At 36.3% G+C, this 26,095-nt stretch overlaps 1 protein-coding gene across 2 annotated transcripts in view; it reads left to right on the top strand.

Moving 5' to 3' along the window:
• Positions 1 to 5,207: 5,207 nt before the first annotated feature.
• LOC105384971 overlaps positions 5,208 to 26,095 on the top strand; it is a 36,582-nt gene continuing 15,694 nt past the window's right edge. The window contains exons 1-2 of one of the 2 annotated variants that reach the window (XM_048625916.1): positions 5,208 to 5,613; positions 24,506 to 24,625. In XM_048625916.1, coding sequence (XP_048481873.1) covers positions 24,521 to 24,625 — 105 coding nt within the window. In that variant the 5' untranslated portion in view covers positions 5,208 to 5,613; positions 24,506 to 24,520. Of the gene's footprint in view, positions 5,614 to 12,116; positions 12,364 to 24,505; positions 24,626 to 26,095 lie in introns of those variants that run through there. The other variant, XM_048625919.1, reaches the window with a different exon arrangement.

The following is a 26,095-nucleotide window of genomic DNA, read 5'->3' as shown; positions in this document are numbered from 1 at the left end:
AAGTATTAAAAGACTGATGTTAACAATAAAATATAACTACACTCACGAGATCACGAGCAATGAAAATATCCACCTGCCATTGAAGGCCTGCCTTTAAGTAATTTTCAAAGTTTAGGTTCAGCTCGTCTGCTTATTACAATTTTAGGACACATCGTCATCGATCGCGGCTCTCTTAATATAATATTTAGATAACTAATATGTAGGTTGTGAAAATTTCGTTTCGTCTTGAAATCAAACCGAGGACAGTCAAATTTAAGCCTGATTATTGACTGTGTCATCCGGTCATCCATTATAAATTCTAATGTTATGTAAAATCTGTATGGAATCCACCAACATGGCATAGCAAGCTGCGGGTGGCCCAATTAAATGTTAGCACAAGACGAATGTCTTCCCATTAACATTAGCTCATTTGAATTTAAATCTTACATAATAGACGCCAATTAAAAGCCCGTGGGGTGTAACTATTAATATTTACAAAAATATATCTACTTAGATAAAATGGCGTAGTGGTTAGTGACCCTGACTACTGAGCCGATGGTCCCGGGTTCGATTCCCGGCTGGGGCAGATATTTGTTTAAACACAGATATTTGTTCTCGGGTCTTGGATGTGCCCGTAAAATGGCAATAGGCCCGCCCCCTATTACATTGGGACTAACATAACACTCTGGCGAAAAGTGGGTGCAGCAATGCACCTCTGCCTACCCCGCAAGGGAGTACATTAGTACAAGGCGTGAGTGCGTGTTTTTTTTTTTTTTTTTTTTTTTAGATAAAATACAATAAACAAACTTATAAAAAACACAAATATTCAAGTTACGCTCAGTTATTAATTACAAGGAGTAAGTAATAATCACGAAAATATATCATAAAACCGGTTCAAAAATTCAGTAGCTACTCTTAGGGCCACTTGCAGAAACATATTAAATCTAGATTTAGTGTCAAATCTCGATTTAAGAAACGTCATTCCATATAAAATTTGACACTAAATCGAGATTTAACACTAAATCTAGATTTAATATGTTTCTGCAAGTGGCCCTTAAAGTCATCTATTTTTTATACTACTTACCTCTACAGTCTACAGTCCATTGCTTTTAAAAAATCACTTATGAATTTATGTACTTTCATACGTGTATGTATTCATTTTCAAATAGGAGTGTAAAATAGAGGTTGGAACATTTTCAGTTTGTGAATTCTGAGAGACCGGTTACCACTAACCGGCCGTTAGTGCTCATATGAACTCAGTCCTGAATTACTTTGTAATTTCAAACTCATCAGTAAATAAACTTTAACATCGCTGTAAAATTACTACACAATTATAAACCAGATTGTGATGAGCCATCACGTCATACTATTTCATAGAAGACATGTACTTCACTAGATTGGTTCCTTTTAACTGCTTGCATAAAAAAATGATAACTTTATTAAAGTACACAGTTTGAAATAATAGTTCGTAGCTATGCTCTAGTCTAGAAAATGATGGCCATCGACTAATTAATGGGATCTATAAATAGTTGAAACTGGTCTGTTGATTAGCTTTACAAGGTGCTAAGAGAATCAGTAGATTCAGTAGTCGGTTTTTTCATGGTAACAAATATACGAGTAGAGTACAACATTTGTAATCCGTGCCTTTTATTAGACTTTTTGAATGTAGATTTTTATTTATGGTATGAACCAACTTCCATTGCGCATACTCAAAATATTCAGTATTTTATTCGCTAAGGAGATAATGTGAATTGGTAGCGATCACCTCGCTTTTTGGTCCACCTCCAAGTTACAATAGTCACACGGTAGGTTGCGAACCGTATCACCCCGCGTACTATCGCAAAAACAGTAGATAGCACTGTGTATAATGTGTATAAGAAATAAGAGCAGTAGAAATAACTAAGCACATTAAACTCCGTAAGGTATTCGAGTGTATAATCGATTCTAGGCACGATGTATCGATACATGCCAGCCAATTTTATTGTTCGGATTCTCGCATACTTATGTATTTTTTTTATAATATAATTATAAGTACCTACTGGGGATCACGCGTATTTGCTAAAAATAAAAAGCTTTAAAATTCTCTAATATATTAATTCAAGTAGTGTAATAGAGACTAAAACTTATTATTTGTATGCATGTTGTACTCACTTCTAGTAGGACTTATTCACTGAGAGATAGTTAAGCTGTAAATTTTGAAAATTGTAAGAATTAAGCTCAGTTTAGTGAGCCAAATCATTGCTGATTTTCCAGAGATTCATTCATCATTCCATTGCTGAGATTCTAATCAGATAAGCTAATTTAGCTGTAAGTTAAAAATATTTCTAACTTACTTTTACCATCAACAACAGTATTGTTCGCTACAACGCTAGGGCAATCTCCGCGGCGTTCACTTTCCCACACCGCGCTTGGACTAAGCTATTTTCCCGGTCGTCGCCCGTAATTGTTCGCAATTGCTATGATTGTCCCTTTTCGTTTCACGCAAAAACCGTTGACACCTCGGAACAAACACCGTTTATAATGAAGAGCTTCTATGTTTCTTTTCTTATAAGGTTTATATCTACGCGTTGATCGATGTTTCGATCTGATCCAATGTGCTGTAATTTGGGAGTATTTTGGAGTCTTCTTTATTTTAGCTTGTTGGGGTCATCAGGAATTAGTTTCATGCCTACAAAAATTAGTACGCGCTGTATATGTTATGTGTAAAATCTATTTTGTTATTTAAATAGATGCATTGGCTTCAACTCTTGTTTCTCATAGGTACCTACTTACGGTTTTTTATTGCGTTTTAGATCTATTCTGCTTGAATGATCTTTGTAAATTTCCTGTCCCTCCTCCTCTATGTTAAGTATAATATTACATATTCAAATACATGTGTAGGTAGGATAATTATGTAGCTAACAGTAGCAGTTGATTTACATACATATTATAATTATGTAATATTTTTCGACTACCTAGTTTCTAGTAACAGTAGTCAATATAGGAACAGTCCGTAAACTGTCCAGTGCTCAGTCTGTACGTATAATAAATCAGCAAGCGAGTTGAAGGTTCTAGTTTTTTCACTCTTCGCCGATGCTTCGCAAATAACTAGTTTATTTCTGCTCCCTAATTACTTTGACTAGACATTGTGCTGATCAACTATTATTGCGCTTTTAATGCAACTATGTTACGGTCATGTTTCTTTTGCTATTCGAAACAAATTCTCATCCTTAGACTTCTTCGTCTCAGCCACAATCTTAGCGTGTAGCGCTAGAGTTAAGAATATCCCCATATGTATTGTAAGTAGATATAAACTGATCTTACCAAATAAGAAAGCTGTTTTTGCTGAAGATGGTTAAGATAAGGAATTCTCGCATAATATTTATGACAATATAATTACATCCCTGAATACTTGATGACAGCGATCCTCAGTTTTTGTTAATTTATGATTTAAGTGCTTGTTCTGGTTATAATATTTCTGCTCACGTATTTTATATATAGCGTTATACGCGATCCAATGTATTGTGGGACGTACAAATGTATAAATAACTGGATATGAGTACTAATAGCCATCATTGACCAGTTAGCCAGGGGGGCTGATAGAGGAAGAATAAGGACAACAGATAATAATCGATTCAGAAAATCTGCCAAATTGTGTCTACATAAAATCTTAAGTAATTATATTAGCTTGTTTAGTTTTTATACTTACTAGGTGCTAAATCATAGGCACAGAAGAGGTGGAGATGGCGTTAAAAACATTTTCTAATTCAATGAAATATTTGGTGGGTTGGTCTTTAGCGTGTAATTTCTCATTCTTAACGATACGCATTTTACAATGACAAAGACCAACAATTGTTGATAAAAAGGCAATCTACAATACCATCGATCACATACTCGTTGAACTAATGACTCACATGATCCCACATTAGCCCAGTAACTTGTTAAACATGTCTGCGGGTCACTCTATATGACGAAAAACTAAGTTACGGAGCGCTACTGCGCGGGCCACGACTCTATCTCGTTGTATTAACCGTGTAATTGCCCGACAGCTCGCGTTCGTTCCTTTTTCGTCAGTATAGAGTAACCCTTCTGCTCCATACATTATCCATACACCACACGGCTACCTACCTACCTACACACGCACCCAATACGGGCTCTATCCCAATTGATTTTGAGTATAAATTGTTTTTTTCACTCGAAACGTGATCGAGTGCACGATCGATACGCGTAAACACGCGCGTGACGCCCGGAGTAGATAAAAACTCTATTGTTTGCCAGAAAAATAGGCTCTTTGATAGAATAACCGTAGAGAGATTCAACACGCCTTCGTTAATTAGAATGAAGATGCTTTTTGTATGGTTCGAAAAAGTTTGGAACTTTTTGTTTTTCGTTTTTATAGGTATTCTGTTGGTTTTCGTAATTGCTTTTCAATTATTATTAAATTCTTTATTGCACAAAGTAAATTGGTACAAAGGCGAACTTAATGCTAGGAGCATTTTCTACCAGTTAACCTTTGGTGATGATGAAAAAGTGATTGGTAGTGCTTAAGGCTTTGAAGAAAGAAGATGGTTTATATTGAGTACTTAACCGAAATATTAATATCTTAATATAATGTATACCTATCTATACAATATAAATATACATATGATACCTAAATAAATACATTACATACATACATAAAAACATACATAAAATTACTATCATCATCATCATCACACAGATAGGGATCAGATAGGCAGAATGTTCTGCTCTTGGAGGTAGTGGAGATGAACTTTAGATTTAAAAAGATCTATAGACTTAGTTTGTCTTACATCCAGTGGTAACTTGTTCCACAAGCGAACCGCTGTCACAGTGAAATAATCAGAATACCCTGCCGCATTATGCTCTGGGGTACGAAAGAGAAGATTGCATTCAATGAACGTAACATTTATTGAATATCAGTTCGTGAAAAAAAAATCAAAGTTCCAATATTTGTAAGAGACACACTTAATTAAGTAATGCTAACTTAATAACCGTACATTCAGAACCAGTAAGTTTATAAAAGTTGAAACTCAACCCACCATGACACGACTTTTATAAATTTTATTACAATGCCCCAAGATTCCTTATTAAGTTATCATTTAAACATTTCCAGGTTAATGCACTGTACATTCAATTACTGCACAAAATATCATCGAAAAGCTCCGAACAATCCTCAAACTTTCGTTCGGAAGGAGCTTTCGCTGGCGTCATCAAAGCTGCATCAATTAATCATGCATCTCTGTCTGTTTCAGGCGCTGCGTCGAGTGCGAGCGAGACGGGTGCTGGCGCGCGATGGTGGCGCCGCCTCGACAGAAACTTCAGTTGCGAGTAAACGTTCGCGGTCACCTGTCGCTATTTTTCCCGCTACATTTATTCCTCCGATAGTACCTGTTACTACACCGGTGTTTTAAAGTGATATTTCTTATACATAATCCTGAATTTGAGTTACTAAAAACAGTGTTTATTTTTAACTGGTGTTTAGATGTTAAGGGTTGTGTGTGAAGAGTGTTTTTGCCGAAGCCTGATGTCTCGGTGCACTGTGGAGAATGGCTTATTAACTGTGTAGTGGATTGTGCTTTTTTTTGGAGTGCCCTCTGGGAAATGCAGGCCGGAGCTCTTGTTCGACTCTTATAGGTGAGTTCGAATTTTTGACTTGTACTAGTTACCTCCGAATATGTCGAAGGTAATCTACTATATTATTTTATTGGTAAATTGTTTTTTAGTAGGGCTCAGTTTAGATTTTTCATAACGATTTTAAAGAATTATTTTTTCACATCTACGACTTAGAGTTCTATGAACTGGCCAATATGGGCCTTTATTTTAGAAAATAAATAATATTCTAGCATATGGGATATTGGTAAATTGCGGCCCTATTTTATACTGATCACGATTATCTTTAGAAACCATAGTCTACTTGAGAATACTTTGCACATCTATTTAGTCGTTTTGCACTGAAAACAATACATGTTTACAAACCTAATTACTTCAGCTGTCACCTCAATCACTCAAATCTTAACTGTCACTATAGTGCATAAAATTTAAACCAACCATAACAATATGGATGCCTCAATTAAAGCTACGGTCATTAAAATCGATAATAAAGCTGGAAACGATCCGATATCGACATTGAGCCGTAACGTGATCTCGAGACGCATCGCGTGGGCGCGGGCCGTGTGTGGCCGAATACATAAAACTTCATAAAACTCGCCATAACTCGCATTGTTACACACGACCACGGAAATCCCAAGATTAAGATAATACCATTCGACTTGGATTGACTTTAACGACTAGGCTACGGATATGTTCGTTAAGATGATTTATTTTATTGTTATCCTCAGGTTTATACCTACTATAGTATTTTTTATCGAGCCGAACTCATTTAATATGAAAGATTAACAAACTATTTAATTAATAAAGATCATATTCCTTAAATACAACAAATAATGAAATATGAAAACCAACATCTTCTTACGAAAGTATGCGTCAATAACAAAGTTGCATCTTCGCCATACAAAAGACATCAACGCGCTTACTTAGAAAGAAAGTTCTACCCAAGAGTGTTATCTCACAATATCGGTAGAACGTATTTGGGTGGCACAAACATCATCAAAGTAATCGTAAAATAAGGTTATATGTGTATTAAATTTTATAACTTAATCTTACATTTTATCTGTACATAAAATCTCCCAGTATATTCCAACATGCATCTTAGAATGCTATGTTAATAACTTTACAGGCGAAGTCGTGACAGTGTAACCGCACCCTGCTAGGAACATATTCTCCTTATATTCATAATGATATTGCTGTATATGTCACGGTAAGCTTAGTTTATGTAACAATAGCACCTTCGCGGACTTAAGGTGCCGATTGGCGGCGAACGCCATGGCGTCTGCAACATTCGCTACGACACTATGCTTACTAGTTTCTGTTTCTTGACGCAAAACGCCAACAACAAAATCTAGACCAAGTACAATGCGCCTTGTAACCGTATTTTCAAGACAAATTTTGGCCAAAACATGACCCTGGATTGAACATACAGGCTCCAGCCCTTAAGTCGTCCGCTACCAATTTGCAACTTCAATGCTAAAATGACGCTATCGCTATAGCATGGCTTCATCGCCATCTTCCGAAACCTGTCAGTGAAGCAGATGAAGCATAATATCAGATATCGCGTCGACAGACACATCTGAGATGTCATTTTATTCCTCTCATATTATTATTATGTGCATATTATTATTTATTCCCGAGTACGGGTTGCCATTTGCCGGGATAGCGAACTTCGTTACTGCAACGGTTGTCGACTCTGTGGCAGATATGAGCAGCAGTAGATTTGATAGGTCATGATATCAGAATTTCTATCCATTTAAGATTATACCTCATCTTAATTAGATAAAAGGTGGAAGTACACTTAAGTGTTTTATTATTCTATTTTGAAGACCCCGCGATATTTTAGGATTAGGGATTCGATTAATTGAGTTTTTCCTGTAAAGTAATGTGTGTTGAAATAAAACCACGGATATTATTGCGGAAACATTTAATTGCTACCTACCTGCCATGATATATTAAATAACATCTTGTAGTAAGGTTATGAAATATAACTTTTCTCAGATAATTTAATTAAGAGTAGGTAATCAACTACGAAGAGAGGCGGACGTGGTGGACGTTAGTGGAGACCCTCTGCACCTCTGGGGTGCCATAGGACTGAAAGACAACAAGCAATTAACTACGTATAAAAAATTGTGTATAATAACATTTTTTTACAGTGGCTTATTTACAAATACCTTCTTACCTACACTCGTAATTATCGTGTTCATGGTTTAAACTAAATAGTTTTAGGTACATATACATGAAATTATAATAATGCATATTAAATAATATGTAGTGTTTATCTTCTACTTACTTTTTTTTTTTTTTTTTTTTAAAGCTATCTAGGACTTTTATTTACATAATTTATATAATTTACAATTACAAACTAAACTACCTATATATTATACAAACTAAACCTATGTACATAACTAAAACTATATATAGAAGAGACCTTCTAAGCCTGGTCCCTGTGGGAGGGTTCCCAACACGCTGGCGACATTGCCCCGCTGGATCGCCAGACTCAGGCGCTGGCGGAGGTACGCCCCGGCTCGTTTGTCCCCTGAGACGTCTGCGAGCCGGGAAGAGATCTCTTTAACCAAACTTTTGGCATCCGGACCCCATGGCCCCATCGTTTCGACGCCAAACGGGAGAAATAGGTATGTGCTGTCAAGCGACCTGTATTTCTCCCGTTTCAGGTTTTCAGCAGTACCAGCCGCCGCTCCCGCCGCCCTGGATGTGTGTGGGACGTGTGACGCCGCCAGTGTGTCGACGCACGTGGCATCCCACACTAGCGGCCTCCCGTGTGCCCAGGGAATGAGCGACATCCCGTCGGGCCTCTTTCCGTCGTCGCGGATGACACCGGCAGGTTCCAGCACCGCCGGGGTGTTGACTGACACAAGGGCCCGGCGCAGGATGTCGTTCAGTGCGGCGTGGCGGGACAGGCGGCCGGCACTGCGTCTGCACGAGAGGCCATGGTGGCCAAGTTGGCTGACCTCCGCTCCGCAGGGGCAGTGATGGGGCTGGACAATTTTCATGCCAAGCCGAAGGCCGATCGCCGTCTGGAAAGACCTGTCGTCGAGGAAGGTTCCCACATTCGGCGAGGGCAGGAGCCAGAGGCCTGACTCGCGTTCTGCCGTCGCCAGGAGTCTTGCCCTCTCTGTGTTGTTGGGGCTCGTCTCGAGCAGGTGCCTTCCTGTAGACAGGCATTTGGGCTCGTCCCACAGACGCTGCGAGTGCGGGTTTTCAGGCAGTGCCTCACCAGGGCAGATCGATTGCCATGCCTCCTTGGCTTCACCACAGCACGAGACCTCAGAAACACCCAAGGATGGGTGAATAATTTTATTATACAAGGCCAGTGTGCTGTGGGTTGAAGACAAGAAGGCGGGTAGGGCTACGTCCGACACCTTTCTGACACCGATGCCGCCGAAACGGATGGGTAGAGAGGCCTGGAGCCAGTCGCGGTCTCTGAATGGTAGGTTTAATATTTTACTGAGTGAATTTTGTATTAGGTTGTCTATGTCTGAAAGGATTGTTTTGTTTTTGAAAATGGGGCTGCATCTTAGTATGTAGGGTAACGTAACGTACCTTGGGACGCTTGTACCTCGGGACATTGATTGTATTTTAAAAACCGGCTAAATAAACACATTAAAATTCTACCCTAGGCATAGTATTTTACTCGCTTGGCAAAACTAGTGAGTCTCGTGATCATACCAGCATCGAGTGTGTGGTGAAGACAATATGAAGTTTTTTGGAGTCAAAAGTAGCTTTTGTATAGTTTTTTGTGTTGCTTTATCTCATTGAGGCATGCTCAAAATAAAGACATGGATGTCACGTATAACTTTTCAGTTATTTAATTTTATGACATGGCAATTATCTGAAAGATTCCTATTAATTAAAAATAAAGATATTTAAATTTTGGTTAAATATTGCTTTTTTGTACCTTGGGACACGATTAAATTTGTACCTTGGGACACTGTTTCCTATGGCTTTGTACTATGGAAAATGCAAACACCTAAATAACGCCTTATATCTCTGTTCTTATTAGTGCCAGAGTGAAACTAGACATAAGAGAGTTGCAGTAAATCAAAAAGAACAGAGATATAAGGCGTTATTTAGAAGTTTGAATTTTCCATAGTACAAAGCTATAGGAAACAGTGTCCCAAGGTACAAACGTGTAACGTACCTTGGGCCAAAACAAGCATTTTTACTTTTATCTTAATTTAATAAAATCTGGCCACACTAAAGCTTTAGCACAAATACTAGTGATAATAGATTATATATCCTACCGAATAAAGAAAATTTCACATTAATATCTTAGTTGTACGCTGCGATAGCTTCATTCAAAGTTGGGGTAGTCGAAAATGTCCCTAGGTACGTTACGTTACCCTATGTGAAGTTGGGAACAAACAGTGAGTACCGGATTATTTGAAAAGCCATGTGTTTACTTATTTTGAGGAGGTGTGGGATTTTGTTGGTGAAAGAGTTCATTTTTTCAGATATGAAGTTGTTAATTGACTGTTCATGGATGGGAGCTCCGAGGAGGCGCAGAGATGTTTCGTCTAGTATTTTAATATTGGGGGCTAATGAGTTGAAGCGTTGGATGATTATCGATTTTCTTGCTTCGGATATATGTGATGGGATGAAAATTTCGCACTTAGAGCTGTTGAGTTCCAGGCCTATTTCCCTCATATTGTCCGTGAGTGTACGGAGGTCGTCGAGCACGGTGTCAGACTCGCCTCCCAGAGTGCCGTCGTCAAGGTACCACATGTTCAGCTTCGACTTCAGGGAGGATATCGTTTTGTGGATGGCGAGGCTGAAGATGGCGGGGCCGAGCGGATCGCCTTGTTGGCAGCCGACTTCGGAGTGGATGAGATTTGAATTGTAGATGAGATTGGATGGGGATGAATAACATTGCCAGAGGTATGGATATATTTCTGGTGTGAGTTCTTTTATTTCAGTTAGGAATGTACCTCTGTCTATTGAGTTGAATGCGTTTTTGATGTCGACTTTGAGGACAACCTCGCCACCGTCGTGTTCGATATAGGTCCGCAGTGCGTGGACTGCGGCCTCGCATCCTCCCTTGGAGCAAGCGAGCAATAATATCAAGCACGGTAACTTTCCATATGAATCAACGACATATTGTACATTTTATATGTTATATGACGGTTTATATAGTTATATATAGATAGACTATTATGTAGAGAGTGGTATGTCACATAATTCATTGGCGACATTTAAGCTTGGCGTGGGCGGCAATAGCCATCATAACATAACTTTACTCAATCTTTGCTATAGATACAGACTATAATATAGTATAGATCTTATAGTAAAGGTACTTAAAGGCTAAGTATGTAAATTTCAAGAGATTAGAGATCATATCTACTCTAGTGAGAGATTTCGTATGTAGAAACCAGTTTGTGTTTTGTAACTACACATGTACTAATTTACAGATTATAATCTTGAGTTTGTATGACTACATCAATGTTTGAGCGTAAACTATTTAATTAGTGCCTTTCAGGGACTACATGTCGACACCTTATTTTAAATTTATAAATCCTATTCGATTATTTTATACTTATTTTTTCCACTTAATCTCACAGTTATTCGAATAGAAAATCATATAAAAGTTTTAAAATTCAACCAAGAAATCTAAAACTACAAATACTAGGTATATCCCATTCCACGGGGAAAGACATATGACAGAACCCTTATTACATTCGAATAAGGGTAGTTTTTGTTTGTATCAGATGTTTTTCCCCGTGGAATGGGATATAGAGCAATTAAGATTAAAGTTTATATTTCCTTAACAAACAAAAACATTCGGTAATACCAATTAAAAAAGTATGTACCGTGCATGTACCGTGCTAACCCCCTTTAAATATACCCTTGACAGCAAACTGTATGTCAGATCCGCAGCCGATATGAGCCCGGGCCTCTATTGTCTGTGAACAATTTAATTAAAAACAACACAGAACAATACTAGCCCACGTCACGTCAAGTTCCGGCTTTTTGTGTTATCGGCTATAATCGTTCTTTCATTTCCTTAGCGCCAAAACTGTGAGAGCGTGAATAACCATTATTGTTAAATTAGGACCTTTTAAATTCTAGATTTTAGTGTTTAAAAATATAATTACGTAGCCAACATCTGCAGTTAACAGCTGTCAAGGCACAAGGCATAACACATCTGCCTTTGGGGTCGTAAAGGAGGAATTTTATGCTCGTAACGCAAAATAACGGTAACTTCTTTGATTCTGACATTGGATTAATATCTAAGAACACTGAAAACAAGTCTTGTTGAAAAAATATTCTCACAACAAGGAACACTTGCTAGGACTATGTAACACCTCACATTTCTGGCACTGTATATTACATACATAGGCTTTGAGGCCTGAGCGATTATCTAGGACACAAGGTACTATGAAAAGTACTCCGCTACTCAAGAGACTCCGTAGTAAACGTCGGCACGTATGTACAGGTATATTAAAATTATTTATTTTAATTAAACGCAAATCAATGAGCCCATCTAGGCCCACAACTCCAGATGGATCCTACTGATAGTGCTTCATATCTGGAGAGTCTCGGGTTCCAATTACCCTCCTGACCCGGGCGCCACCGCGCATGCGCTGCTGATACCGTTGCCATGGCAACCAGACACATCTAAAGACTAAACAAAAGATAGAGTTTTTGTACCTATGCGTTGTTGTGGGCAGTATTGTGGTTAAAGAATAGAAGTACTTAAAAATGAAACAGTTTCATGTAACGTCTCAATATTCCACCAGACAGCTACACCTGACAATAGTAAGTTGAATAAGCCCAAGCAAAAAGGATAGATTAATTCAAAATTCAAAATTCAAAATTCAAAAATTTTATTTACACACCATGTAAGCATAGACAAATATTATACAGTGAGAAACATTACATAAAGATGGTAGGTACAAGTCGTCCATACTAAATGATGACATTAGGTATTTCGCATGGAATTTCAGTGAAGTCCACACTAGGCTGAGCCTGTGTCGTGGACTTCGGTAGGCAGATATAACCAAAGTAATTTGTTATGCGCTAGGTGGTACACTGTTGTGTAAAATAAAATAAAAGTAACAAAATTCTCTAAATTCTACGTAAATAACTAATTATAGAAAAAGATTATTATTAAAAAAGAGAACAATAATTATATTCTATCCTTGTGAGGATGTTTGTAAACAACTTATTAGTAACTTATCAGGTAAAATAAATGAGATCTCTATTTGACTTTAGGTACTTATTTAGACTTTAAAAACTTAAATTATTTTAATCTAATTTTAACCACATTTAGCAGTAGATTTTTAATTTAGCCTCTATACTAGCGTACTTTTATGACCACGTCGCTATTAATGGTGTGTTTGTTATGGCGTATCATGCGGTTACAATATTTTGTCTTGCTTTATTTAATTATCTATGGTTTAGTCTGATGGTAGACATAATCCCTAATACTAATTTGACCATGTCATTTCAGTGCTTACGAGTTCATCTGTTACACAGCAAAGAAACGTAATACTTTTTTAACTGGATTTGGAGTGCCTTAGGTGTGCTCCATTAAAATTGGTTCAGCCAGAAAATAAATAATTTATACGCAATATCACTGGCATGCAGTTCTCCTTTCGTTTTTATAACGTTCGTAAAAGCTGCTATCTTTACTACTGTCTACTGTATATTAATACGTCTCGGTAACAGGTTAACTTAATTAATATTCTGCATAGGATTTGCTCTTGGATGAAGTGATCCAGCACTTACACATCTAAATTATTACCTAGACTTTGCTTTACAAGTGATTCCGTTTTGTGCTATGATGTTTTACTTAGTAGAATACCTAATTGGTGGTTAATACGTACAGAATTAAGTGTAGGTTAGTAGGTTTTTTTAGAATAACCTTTCAAATGACGTATTTAAATTAAATATATTATGTCCCAACATATTTTCGATGCACCTTTGAGTCAATTAAACTCAGTTAAACAACGAGAACCTCATGCAATTTGGACCATCTACTTCGGGTCACAGCGATGTCTTTTGAACGAAGGTAGAAAAATTGTTAAATAAAATAATATTATTCTGATTTGATCCGATCAATCTTGTATTTATTCTCAACCTGTAAGCACAGTGATCATCATCATCTTATTTGGATCATCCACAATAAAACAAGTCATTAATATCTGTCATTGTAGCGTGTTCACGCATTCAGGTTCTCGAGAGATGCACAAAAGACGTTCGTTAAGGGCCCGTACAGGGTGACGTGCCCCGCCAAATTTGGGTTTTCAATGCTCTTCACACAGCACACGCAGTGACACGCACACATGTAAGTTTGCACAGTGGGTCATAAACTTTTACTCGCCAACTTTATTGACAATTATTTTCAAGTAGTGATTTGAGGGTAAGTATAATTTTTAATTACACTGGTAAGCACCAGGAAAGAGTAGAAATTAATAGGGGTGCCACTTTTCTCCATACTCGGAACCCGATTAGCTTTCTAAACAAATGTAGTATTTACTTACTTGTAGAAAGGTAACTACAGGTATTAAAGTGTAGATACTAAGGGTATACTAAGCCGAAAGGGGATGACTCAAGGGGTCATTCTGAACAACTTTTGTTCTACGAGTTTTGCAAATTCGCGAAAAAAAATATTCGTTTTCCATGGTAAAAAGTCACATGTCCAACAAAGTTTCTATGAAAAAGGTTTTTTTTTTGTTCATTTTTAAAACTCGTAGAACAAAAGTTCAGAATGACCCCCTGTCTCACTTGTTTTTACCCGACTGCCGAAGGAGGAGGGTAATATTTTTCGATTGTTTTTATTGTATGTTTGTAAGTATATTTTTTGGTAGCAGAATACTATTTTTTCTTATTTTTAGGGTTTTCTCAAAAGGAAAAAAAGCAACCGTTATAAGATCTCTTTGTTGTCCGTCTGTCTGACTGACTGTCTGTCACCGCCCTTTTTCTCAGAAACGGGTAAAGATATCAAGCTGATATTTCGCATAGATATGGGGAGTACCCCAAAAAAATATTGGGGTACTCCCTCTCCCATACAAGTAAATTGGGGCTGATATTTTTTCCGGTTATTTTGATGGTGTAGGTAGGGTATCGTTGAATTGGTCTTTTAATATAATAGGTATAAAAAAAGGTTAAAATATAATTATTTTGCTTTTACCCTTAAATTTGGGGACCACACCATAGAAAAATCCTAATTAAAAAATGATTTCAATAGATGGCGTGTTTTTATGTTGGGTAACTCAGAATAAGAAGTGATGATATCTCAGAATAATAATGGTTAATGGTGCTATTGCGCTGAGCACAGAAACCGGTGGGACACAAGTGAAAAGTGGCGGTTCCCCTCATCTCGCATAATCTTTATTGACCAAAACTCATTTCGCATAACTCGTATGGTCTAAACTTTTTTGGCCGAACCATCACTTTGCCAAGAATTATGTGGCATAAGGCTCGTTTCGTCTAAAACTCTTTAGGCACAATCTTTAAACACCTAAGTTTCGTTTGACTCAACTGTATGTTCGTCTACACCTATGTATAATCTTGTTTCTCCTAATGTTATCTTAATAAATAATATATTAAGTATGTAGTAAATGTACAAATTGTGGTATTTTTTCTCATACATCCCGAAAATCACGATATTGAATGATTAAAAAATCGAAAGTTAACGAGCAATACAACATACATTTATAATACACATACAATAATTATTACAAACCCCATGAGATCGAAACCTTAAGATAGGTGCGACGACGAGCAAAGCGAGGAGGAGCGTGTTAGGTGCACATGTTCATCAAAACCAAAGCGGAGCGCAGCGAAGCGGAGCGGAGCGTTTTCCAAACAGCGGAAACAATACAAGGCACCAGTTTGCGCTATAGAGAGACGCTCCGTCAAAGTTAAAGCCAAACAAATATTATTACTTTGTATAAACCTATTATTAGGCTATTCAAGATTTGGCCATACCATTATTAGGCTAAACAAGATAATGCGAAGTAACTTTTTACTAATCGAGATTTATGCCATACGATTTTCGGCGAAACGAGACTTTGACCAAACGTTACTATGCAATACGAGATTAGGCAAATAAATCTTGGGCCAAAAAAGGTAGAACCGAAAAGTGGTCATGAAAATGCACTAGGGTAGACCCTGATCCTAGAACAGGGCATGAGTTTGTGATTTGTGTGCGAGGATGGAAACTTTGAATATTTTCTTGATTTTTTTATTATTGATGCAATAACATATAGTATTTTTTCTGAGTTACCAACCGAAGTCACCCCGTGACAGGGTGACTAGATAGGTACTTCTGCAAATTACGCCATCTATCGTTGGTTTTTTTAGTAACTACCTACTGTCTATAGAAGAAATTCCGTCATTATCAATTTTACGTTACGAATGAATTTAGTAAACCCAGTAAACCTAACTAATCCAGAGGAAACCTAAAATATCTTTCTGTCTCTCTGAAAAACATACTTAATAGCCCAAACTCGATGCTTTAGCTATTAACATCTTTGAAATAAAATTCAGTCACCACCTTGTTACTGCCCTCATCAGATCCTCACGAGACCATTCCTCAACCAGTACCATGAGACTGTGTTTTTGATGAATCCTAACCTAATGTTCCTACGTATTGTCATCACTTAGATCCATTCGCTATATTCCTGCTCCTCATCGGACCTTTACGAGACTGTAATGTCACGCGAGAACATTGCCCACTATCTAATTTAATTTAATGTATTGAATATAGTGTAAGAATTATGCTTCCTCAATTTCAAATCAAATTATGTTGGTGTCATAAAAGTTGAAAAAGTGCAATGACAACCAATGTGCAGTGATTTTGTATCTGTACACGAAAAGATCGCGAGCTGTCAGTGCTGCCTAAACCGACGTGACCCTTCTTTGGAGGCCAGCGGCCGACTGAGTTAAACGTCGCTTGTGTTTATGATTTTATAACACAGAAAGCCGCCATAGATATTTGTATGAAGATTTGAGGGAAAAAAATTGCCCAAGTTTGTTATTAATTTACACAAAATAGGTGTGTGTTTATTTAAAAACAAGGTATTTATCGCCTAGTCCAAGCATTTATCTTTATAATTTGATAAGAATCATATGAAAATTCTTGATAATTACGACACAGTTGTTACAATACGGGAGTGTGATTTACTGGTTTTCTGAAATTAATTTACAGTTATCCATAAGCATTTACTTAAATTCGAATGATTCAGCACCTAGCTAGACTCTTCGGCTACCTGTGTGATTTTTTTCAAGGCTGTAGAGCATCATTTACTATATAATTCTATGACAATGCCAACCCTCGATTACCTATTGCCGACCCTTAACATTTGTAAGATTGTGTGTTTATACATCTATATGTATGTATGTTTCCTTTCAGTCCATTATTAAATATGTATTGATTAACATTTGATTTTCTCTCATGCCTTAATAATTCTGTTTTACAACTATCAATGTTTTAAACACAAGTAAGTAACTAATTAGATACATGATTTTTTGTAGGAGCCACATTTGTAGTATCTAGATCACATCTAGATATGTAGTTTCAACATGACTTTTATCCCATTGATAAGATAGATAAATTATTATCAACGGTATAAACCAAAGTCTAATCCTCTTTTTTTCGGAATAGAACATAACTGCTCGAGACAGTGTAGCTATGAATTTTTACATTAATAGATAGGTCCGAAGTAATCCTGTATGTACTTATGTCACTTAGGTAAAGCCCATATTCTTGAGGAGATTGTTTGAATAACTGTCGAACTTCCGTGGCATCATACTACTTACATACTACGTGACTCTGCCTTATGAAGTTCGGTATTCGGAAAAAAACAACTATTGATTTAAGTGATCAAATATAATAACCAGAAATTGTAATGAATATTGAGATTGTACCTACCTACAGTGCCGCAAGTGGTACATATATTATTATATAATTTATATCAGTATTATAATGTATTTTTATTACATATTTAGATGATAATTAATTGACTTATTCGTTTTTAAATAAATAAATAAATAATCATTTATTTCAGGTCATCATTTGTTACATTAAAATTAAAATCACAAAATAAACCCATATGTAAATACAATATAAGTACAATATTTAAAACTGAATAAACATAAAAATATAATAAAGTGCTGTATAGGGGCAATAAAACTATGGACAAATTACAATTAAAATTATAAAAATGTTAAATGCATTCGCCTACTTCTTATTCCCCGACTGGTGCATGAAAAGCCAGTGCTTAATGAACCCATTTCCATAAATATCGTTTAATTTTAGTTTTCTTTCATCTTTCATACTATTATTTGCACATCTTTCTACCAGTTTGACTGTACCTTCTGTAGGAGGGCTGGTAACATTAAGCCCACCTTTTGTGCATTTATTATGAATATTTTTGCAATAAAGAATTAAATAAGAATAATTTAGAGTCTCCGTTTCCGTCCTCTTTGATTTTTGTGTTCTTAGAGGTATCGCTAGATCGCTTTACACTCGACACAATTGTTACATGTTATTGTAACCAACTCACCTAGTTTGGGTAAGGAATATCAATTCTTAAAACAGAAGTTGAACATAAACTCTCCGACTATTCGTATTTCGACAAACAAGAGCCCTTCTGACTTAACTCTTAGTACCAGGAGCGAAGAAATATGAAGACATGTTTGTTCAGCAATTAACCTTCGTTTTAGTTTGTCTTGCTCGACGTGAGGCTTTGTGCGTTCATTGTGCTGCTTGAAATAGCCAGCTGATAATGAAACTATGTGTCGACATTATTAAATTCATTGAAACTATTAAAATACACTTTTGATTACTACAGTGAAGCTATACTTACCGTACTTATTACTTGTAGGGCTCTCCAATTTAACGAACATTATTAGAGAGTTTAAAATAGATACGTAGAAAAAACTTTTTTTTTTCATTTATAAAATGAGCGTATACTTGCTAATGCATTTATAAATGTCTCTAGATTTCATATTATTCGTTGCTTATCTATGTTCTGGAACGATTCATCGGGTAAGGTAGTCACTTGTTTTGTAGTACAAACATCCTAAACACTATCGCCGTTTAATTTTTTATTAGTTAGATGTGTTGTTTCAGAAAAGTATTTATAAAGACCATCGACACGTTATTTTAAAAAATAGAGCATTCTAACCAATTCTAACAATAGTCACAAAAAATATTTGTAATTTCGCGCTTTAAAAACCTTGACTTATGTTACTCTGACAGAACAGTTTATTGTATGTTAGTATGTTTGTCTGTGCAGCCAGCGTAACTGTGTTACATTTGCGGCGGAAACATAAACTCACTGTAAGTAATGTTTATGTACTGTATGATGTTAAATTGTTACGTAAACCGCACAGATGTAGGTCATTTAAGAAATACCTAATGTATACTTTAATTATTAAGGCTGCCTGGAAACTTATTCTGTAGAATTATAAAAGATCAAAAATGTATGTTATGTATCCTCGGGAGAGTGAAATTTTGTCCCATGGTAAAGGAATTAATGCACTAGACTAAAGAAAAGCTTAAAGAATGTTCAGTATATCATATTCTAATTAACATACCTCGACACAAAAACACACGCATCCCGTTACGTAGCGAGCCCCCGGCACCCGATGTCCCATTATCATTTGTGTAAAAATCGCACACTCACGCACTCATCATTTTTACTTTTACATATTTTACACTCAAGCTTTTTTGTAATGAATTCCTCGTTGATTTTATACCAGTCGATATTGTATTCAGTGAGGTTCCGCGTTCTCTCGCCACTACTTACTGGAATCATAATGAGTTTCTTTTACGTGGTTTCTTATTCTTGAATCTTGTGTTTTGTACTACTTGTAGAAATATTCAAAGGAATAATAAGTACTTAGTTATTGTATCAAATAATCATTGTGATTAATTAAAAAATAATTCGATAGCTTATGCGGTGCTTTTATGTCTCTTTGTTTACTTTAGAAATGTTTATTTAAGTAGTTCCCTGATCTTAGAAACGATATTTTTGGTTAGCGTATTAATGCCTATATTACGTATGTATTATATATTTTTAGTGGTTGATACAAGCTCAGATTACTATCAATTAGCTAAAACATTTATGTAATGATATCTAAAATAAAATCAAACATCTTTTAGAGTGAAATATGGCGGCGATGGTCTCATAGATAAAGGTTTATAGCGTTGTTCTCACGGGCAGGCTGTTTTATTCAATAACATAATATACAAGCTGTATAAACAGGTCCCGGTATTATCTAGAAATCTATATAATTATGCTTAATATCTAGACTAACACGGTGGGGAGCTAGTTCCACTTCGTACTAATAATAACATAAAATCGTTGGTGGAACTTGTTTTATTTTAAATCTGTTTGTTTAAAGCTTATATTGTTCAACAAAAAATAGTGTGCAAAATTTAATCGTTTAGGCGTAGATGTATTCAACGTAACATTTAACAATAATTTGTTGATTGCACAGATTTTATCATTCTACCACCATTTCACAAAGGGTCAGCCACCGAGGAGAAGAAGATAATATGCCTTATGTTTGCAACGCATTTTAGAATTGCAAGTTTATCGGCTTTTCAATACACTAGCTGTGTATGTGTGCGTTACACTGATAGATATGCCAATTAAAGCGATCATAAAGTACCAGTTCCAGGACCAGATTTCACTATCTCGCTGATCGCGTGAAGTGGTCCCGCCATTTACATAAAATGCTAATACATCAGAGGGCAGCGTGACTGTCGAGAACCCACTAATTAATGTTATGAATTTATTAGTCGCATCCATCATACATCAAAGCCGCCGGTCAGAATCTCCAGTTATAATATTCTAGTCTATGGTCAGAATGTTATTTTAGCGGAGTGGTGTCAGGATGTGGACGAAGGCTGTCTTCTAGTTAAAAATAATCTGACACCCATGAATATCTTATACGTAATAGTTTATGAAAAAATAAGTCTAAACTAGTCGGGGAATTGTTTTAATTCAGATGCATAATGTTGTAAGAAAGTAAGAAATGATAATGTTTGTATGTTAAATATTGAAGTTTTCATTAGGTACACAAACATAAATATTACGCGACCTAAATTATATCTCTACATTAAACTGAAGTCTATGATGCTTGAAATCTTCGCAATCTACTTACAACCTACATACTTTGAATATTCTTAATTAAATTACGAAATTCATAGTGTACCAAAGCCTTAGATTAGCAATATACGAACAGGATCAGAGTGTCAGAGCAAAAGAAACGTCTCGACAACTAACAGCCCACTTCTACCACTGAGCTCTTATTTTGAATTAGTTCAGTTTGAAGATTTGTGACCTTATTCATTGGGTTGAAGATTGGGTTGAACGGTTTGACAGTACGGTGTGAATAGTTCTTTCGCTTTGTTTTTCTAAGTGACACACCATCTTTGATCGTATATTTTTCATCTAAGGCCTTAGCTGGGTACAGGATATGCGTGTCGGAAGGGCTTGGCGGCGATGGCCCGTGCCGCCGCTTCTTATTGTTGGGAATTTGTTAAATACAGACGACGCCTTTAGTGATGAGCGCAAGCGATCTTTAGAGGTTGTGTTGTCGTTGGAATCTTGTCTAGATCTTTCTTTTTCATTTTAGTGATTTTCTCCCTTCTGATAATCTTATCAACCGTATTTGTAAGTTATCCTGCCAGTGCCAGTTAAATTACTCAAGTTTGCTAAACTTCAACCCCACCTTGTCTCTCTAAGGAAGGTATGTTTCGTAACAAACAAATACAATGTAAACGTTTCCCAAATAACTATATTTCAAGAGACAAAGAAAGTCAAATAATCTATGCAAAAATTTCCAAATGTTACTACTATTACTAGGTATTTCGTACTCTTTACTTACAACCGCCATTTTCCGCTACACGCTCTGCTCCCCGCTCCGCTCGCCACCCCGCCCGCGCCCTGAGTCCCTTGACTCAGCTCATCAATGCTTCCTCACGTCTCCTCCCATGAATGAGGAGTCTCTGGACTCAGTCAAGCATGTGGCGTGGAGGCGCCCAGGCCTCACTCGGGCATAGAGGCAGTCAGTGGGATTAGGTATTTGTTTGTTGTTCTTGCTACATATAGACTCTCGACATAGCATTCTGTTGGTAAATTTGTAGAAGAGTGAAAGCGTTCGTGAGTAGAAGCAAATTGTGTGGTGGATTTCCTTTAGAGGGTGAAATATAAAAGTTACTTAATATGAATATGAAAATAGCCAATGGACGATTATGTTTAATTAAAACCCCTAATTATTGAAAAGCCCGTCGGAAAATCCTAATATTCTTCACACTGCGTCTTCTTTTGGATGCAAGTGGTGATCTAGTCGTCAATATTGATGATATTACACTGTACTGCAAAAGCTTAGGAATATGTGCATAAATAGAGGTACAAAACTGAAATGTAGAGTAAACTTTGGCACGCGCATTCTACACCTAAGTGACTTTCACCCGACACCTCCGCCACATTAACATATGGATCAGGTTTTTATGTAAAATCTAAACATTCTAGACTAATTATTTACATTTATTTATAATACTTGGTGCCACGGATTTATTAGAAATTAATTTGAAATGCCATGACTAGCCATTAGTGTCTTTAGTAATTAATTTTATTAAATGCGGTATCGTATGCACACAATTAATGTAGCCATTAGTAATTTGTCGAATGAATTTATCAGCAAACGCATTATTTAATCTTACAGTTAATTCAAACTTGTAGAGAATTATCTTCAATTTATTTTTTACTTATTAAGTACTGTGTTAGTTTTATTTCATTCAATGAAATGATATTTTTTTTACTTTAAGCCTAACAAATACTTAAGTAGATAACAAATCACATAACTTAAATAAATATCTTCTATATTTGATACAGATTTCGTAAATATATTCGTAGTTATAAACTTAGCATAGACTCAATCCTAAATTAAACGTTTAAAATGGCCATGAACCCAGCCATAGCCATGGCCATAACCAGATGAATACGCAAAACAATGGGCCGGGGTTACTCATTATGTGGGTTGTTCGTCGCAGCCGTGTGAATGAGATTTAACCATTCCATGGCAGATATTTATCTAAACACAACTTTACTGCAACATTTACTTATCTTTCTTACAGTAATATAACTCTAATTTTAGCAATGCTATGGAGAATTTAGCATGTTAAGGCAATGTTGTGAAAACACAGCGATCTCAATCTATAGTGTGGAAATGTATAACATTTTCACCTCAACGTTGCGACTTGTCGATTGAATAGGTATTTTCTATGAAGTTTAGGTCTCCTTAAATAATAGAACTGCCAATTAAAGTAGTCAAGTCATAGATACAACTGAACTAATATTAGGTACTTTCATGTAAATTCTGATGCAGAGGAACCTGAACCTTCCCAGTATAACACCCAGTATGCCAGTTTCGAAACTGTTCAAACTTACTAAATTTCTTCACTGAAAGCTCGTATGCTGTAGAGAAACGGTAAAGTTTGTTACTTATCTTAATTAATATAACATGATCTTGTTACATTGAAGTGAAATAGCCATGTAAAACTTCTTTATAACCATTTTGTTGACGCTTTTATTAAAGAATTTATTATTTCAACCGCATTGATGCATTTTAATATTTAGATACTTATGGCCATTATATTTTTTGCCTACCATCTCACCCAATCAAACATAAAACTTTATTATACACAAGCGAGTGATCTCTTTCATAACTTTCCCATTTCCTAGTTTCCATTCTAAGGCTCTGTTTACACTACACCTCCACATTACGCAAGTGCTAACAGACTACAAATAGGCAGTAATTGAAACTGTTAAATGTGTAAAAACGTGTACTTCATTTCACACTCATTTTTCCCTGCTAGCATCCTTATGGCATTGTAATAAAAGTCAAAGTATAGCAACATATGACACTTTTTATGTGAACAGAACAATTTCTCAGCTACGCACTGCTAGTAAGCTCTGTTGAGAAAACCGCACAATAGTCGTCCATCCTACTAGTTGCTACAAACAAGTTATAATTTATACTAAGAGCGGTGCATATTAATTTTTAATCAACGTAACGTAATACGATGTTGCGAGAAAATATCTTCCTTCTCAGGTAAATAAGTAATATATGCCCATTAGATGTGAAGAGTAATTAAATGTATGTAAAGTTCAAACTTTGATTAGAATACTAAGTACGTTGGTCATTACAGAAATTCTAAGAGCCTATGATATAATAACTGAACGATGCCGCATCACTGCGGTATCTACGGACTACGAGTATGTATATATAAAAAATGTATCCTTGCCTTAAGCTATAATTTAAATGTCATGAGTGATCATAACTTATGTAAGGTATTCATTAGATTTGAGATTCTCGGTATAGAAGGGTCTCAGGTAGAAAAATCTTATAAAGTTCCATACACATTTTTAATAAGTTTTATAATGACCTAAATCACTTATCTGTCCCGCCTACCGAAGTCACGTTTTCAAGATATTTTTGATTATCTTTGACGTGTGAGAACACACAGCTTTCAATTCTGGCACTGTTTCGTCATTTGTGAAGTTGTTTACTTCACTTTAGGCTTTCACGCAATTTCTAAAGTAAGATCTTGTTAAGTGCGTGTAGTTATTCGTACACACAAACTTTATGGCCATCTCCTGTAAAAAATAAAATGACTGGTTACTGGCAAACTAAGTCCCCACATATTTATTTAGTTATATTATTACTCGCGAAACATACGCAAAATTTTCTTCATAGAAAAGTGTTTAAGCCGGTCGATACTTCAGTAAAAAAATCGAACTCAGTATTTTTACATTTTCATCTTCACTGATCTGTGTATCCATTAGTCTACAAGACATTTGTCTCTACAAAATATTTGTATCTCTACTGACTTTTGTATGAATGTCTCTAAAATACATTTGTCCTGTTCCAGTGATGGTGTGAGTGCATGGCGGGGGCCGCGGCGGCGCTGGAGGCTGCCTCGCGCGGCGACGCGGCGCGCCTCGCCTCACTGCTGCGGGCTGACCCCAAGCTCCGAGATGCTGCTGATGAGGTACGGCATACGATGGTGGTATCTCGGTGGGACATGCAGAAGGTGTAGACATAAGGCTGTTTAATATAGTGCGGATTTCATCAATCATACGGGATCGCACGCCATTTTCCCGCATCCCGCGTGCGTATTTCAATAATTACAATAAATACGCGTGCGGAGAAATCCCGCGTGCGTGATAAAATCCGCAGCATATTAAAAACAGCGTAAGAGAGAGATGAGCTCGCAGTCACCCTAAATGGACGATCAGGAGAAGATTAATTATAAATAGCATAGAGTATAGACAACTTTAGACCCGCAATTTGAAGAAAATAGTTAGAATAATTTTAAAAAGAATTTCCGAACGGTTAGTTTTTGGGTAGAACAGGTCCAATCCTCGGTGTTCTTATTATACTTAGGTACTAGAGAGATAAAATAGTTAATTTAATCCGGACTATTCTAATTCTAATAGTAGGTAAGTACTTATACTATCAAGAAGTTTTATTAATAACTACTTACATAACCATAACCTCCTACTTACTCGTACATATTTTATCATCAGACGAGCACCACAATGATCAGGTGTCAGAATTATTCACACAGAGGCGGGGTCGATGGTCGGGCAGAAGCTTTGACCCTAATCTATCTCTTTGTGCGTCTCTACTGGAGCTTTCTAGAGCAACCGCTATAAACAAGTATAGTATTATATGTATAGATTCATAAAAATACACCCGAATAGCTTCTATAAACCTCCCGAAACATAATTAACCCTATATAAAAGATTTTTGCATTGATGACATCCTGTATAATAATTACTACAATACTAGGTCCTTTTATAACCAAGAATAAATTTCACATTCTCTCTCATTTAAATCCTCTATAAATTAATACACAAACCAATACATCAGCACCCCGCAGCGTTTCTAGTTTTATAAGTGGAAGGAGCGGAGAGAGACACGTTGAACGAACGAAACAAGCAATCATTCCTTCACTCTGAACGAAAATAGACCGGACAAGAGATATGCCAGGAGACACCCCGGTGCGAAAACTAATTGATAAACCTACGCCCATTCTCTCCCATATAAAACCTTAGTAAGTACGATACTAAGTTTATTATACTTTAATCGATAAGCGTGTAGTTATTACCAGCCAGGTTTTATTAAAACTATTTATGCAGAATCACAATAACCGTTCCCACCGCGATCGCGTATATTATCAGTACATGGGACGTCGATAAATAATAAATAATTCAATTAAAATGCATGGCCTCAGAGATGTCCATAAATCAGTTTGTGAACGAAGCTGGCTTTATGCGGGGTTCCTTTGCCACTAGAATTATCTAGACCTATCTGTGTAACTATTGGGTAATCTTACTATCATATGCTAATGCCTGTGTGCTGCATGGCTGTTTTAATTGTTATTTGTCTATTTTTGCATAAAAAGCGTAAATTTATATGATGTTAGGTACTTTAAAAACAAAAATATTGCTAAATA

The sequence above is a fragment of the Plutella xylostella genome, chromosome 3 (genome assembly GCF_932276165.1).
Source record: "Plutella xylostella chromosome 3, ilPluXylo3.1, whole genome shotgun sequence".
In the NCBI taxonomy this organism is placed as follows: domain Eukaryota; kingdom Metazoa; phylum Arthropoda; class Insecta; order Lepidoptera; family Plutellidae; genus Plutella; species Plutella xylostella.
This window is presented reverse-complemented; position numbering and strand designations above follow the sequence as displayed.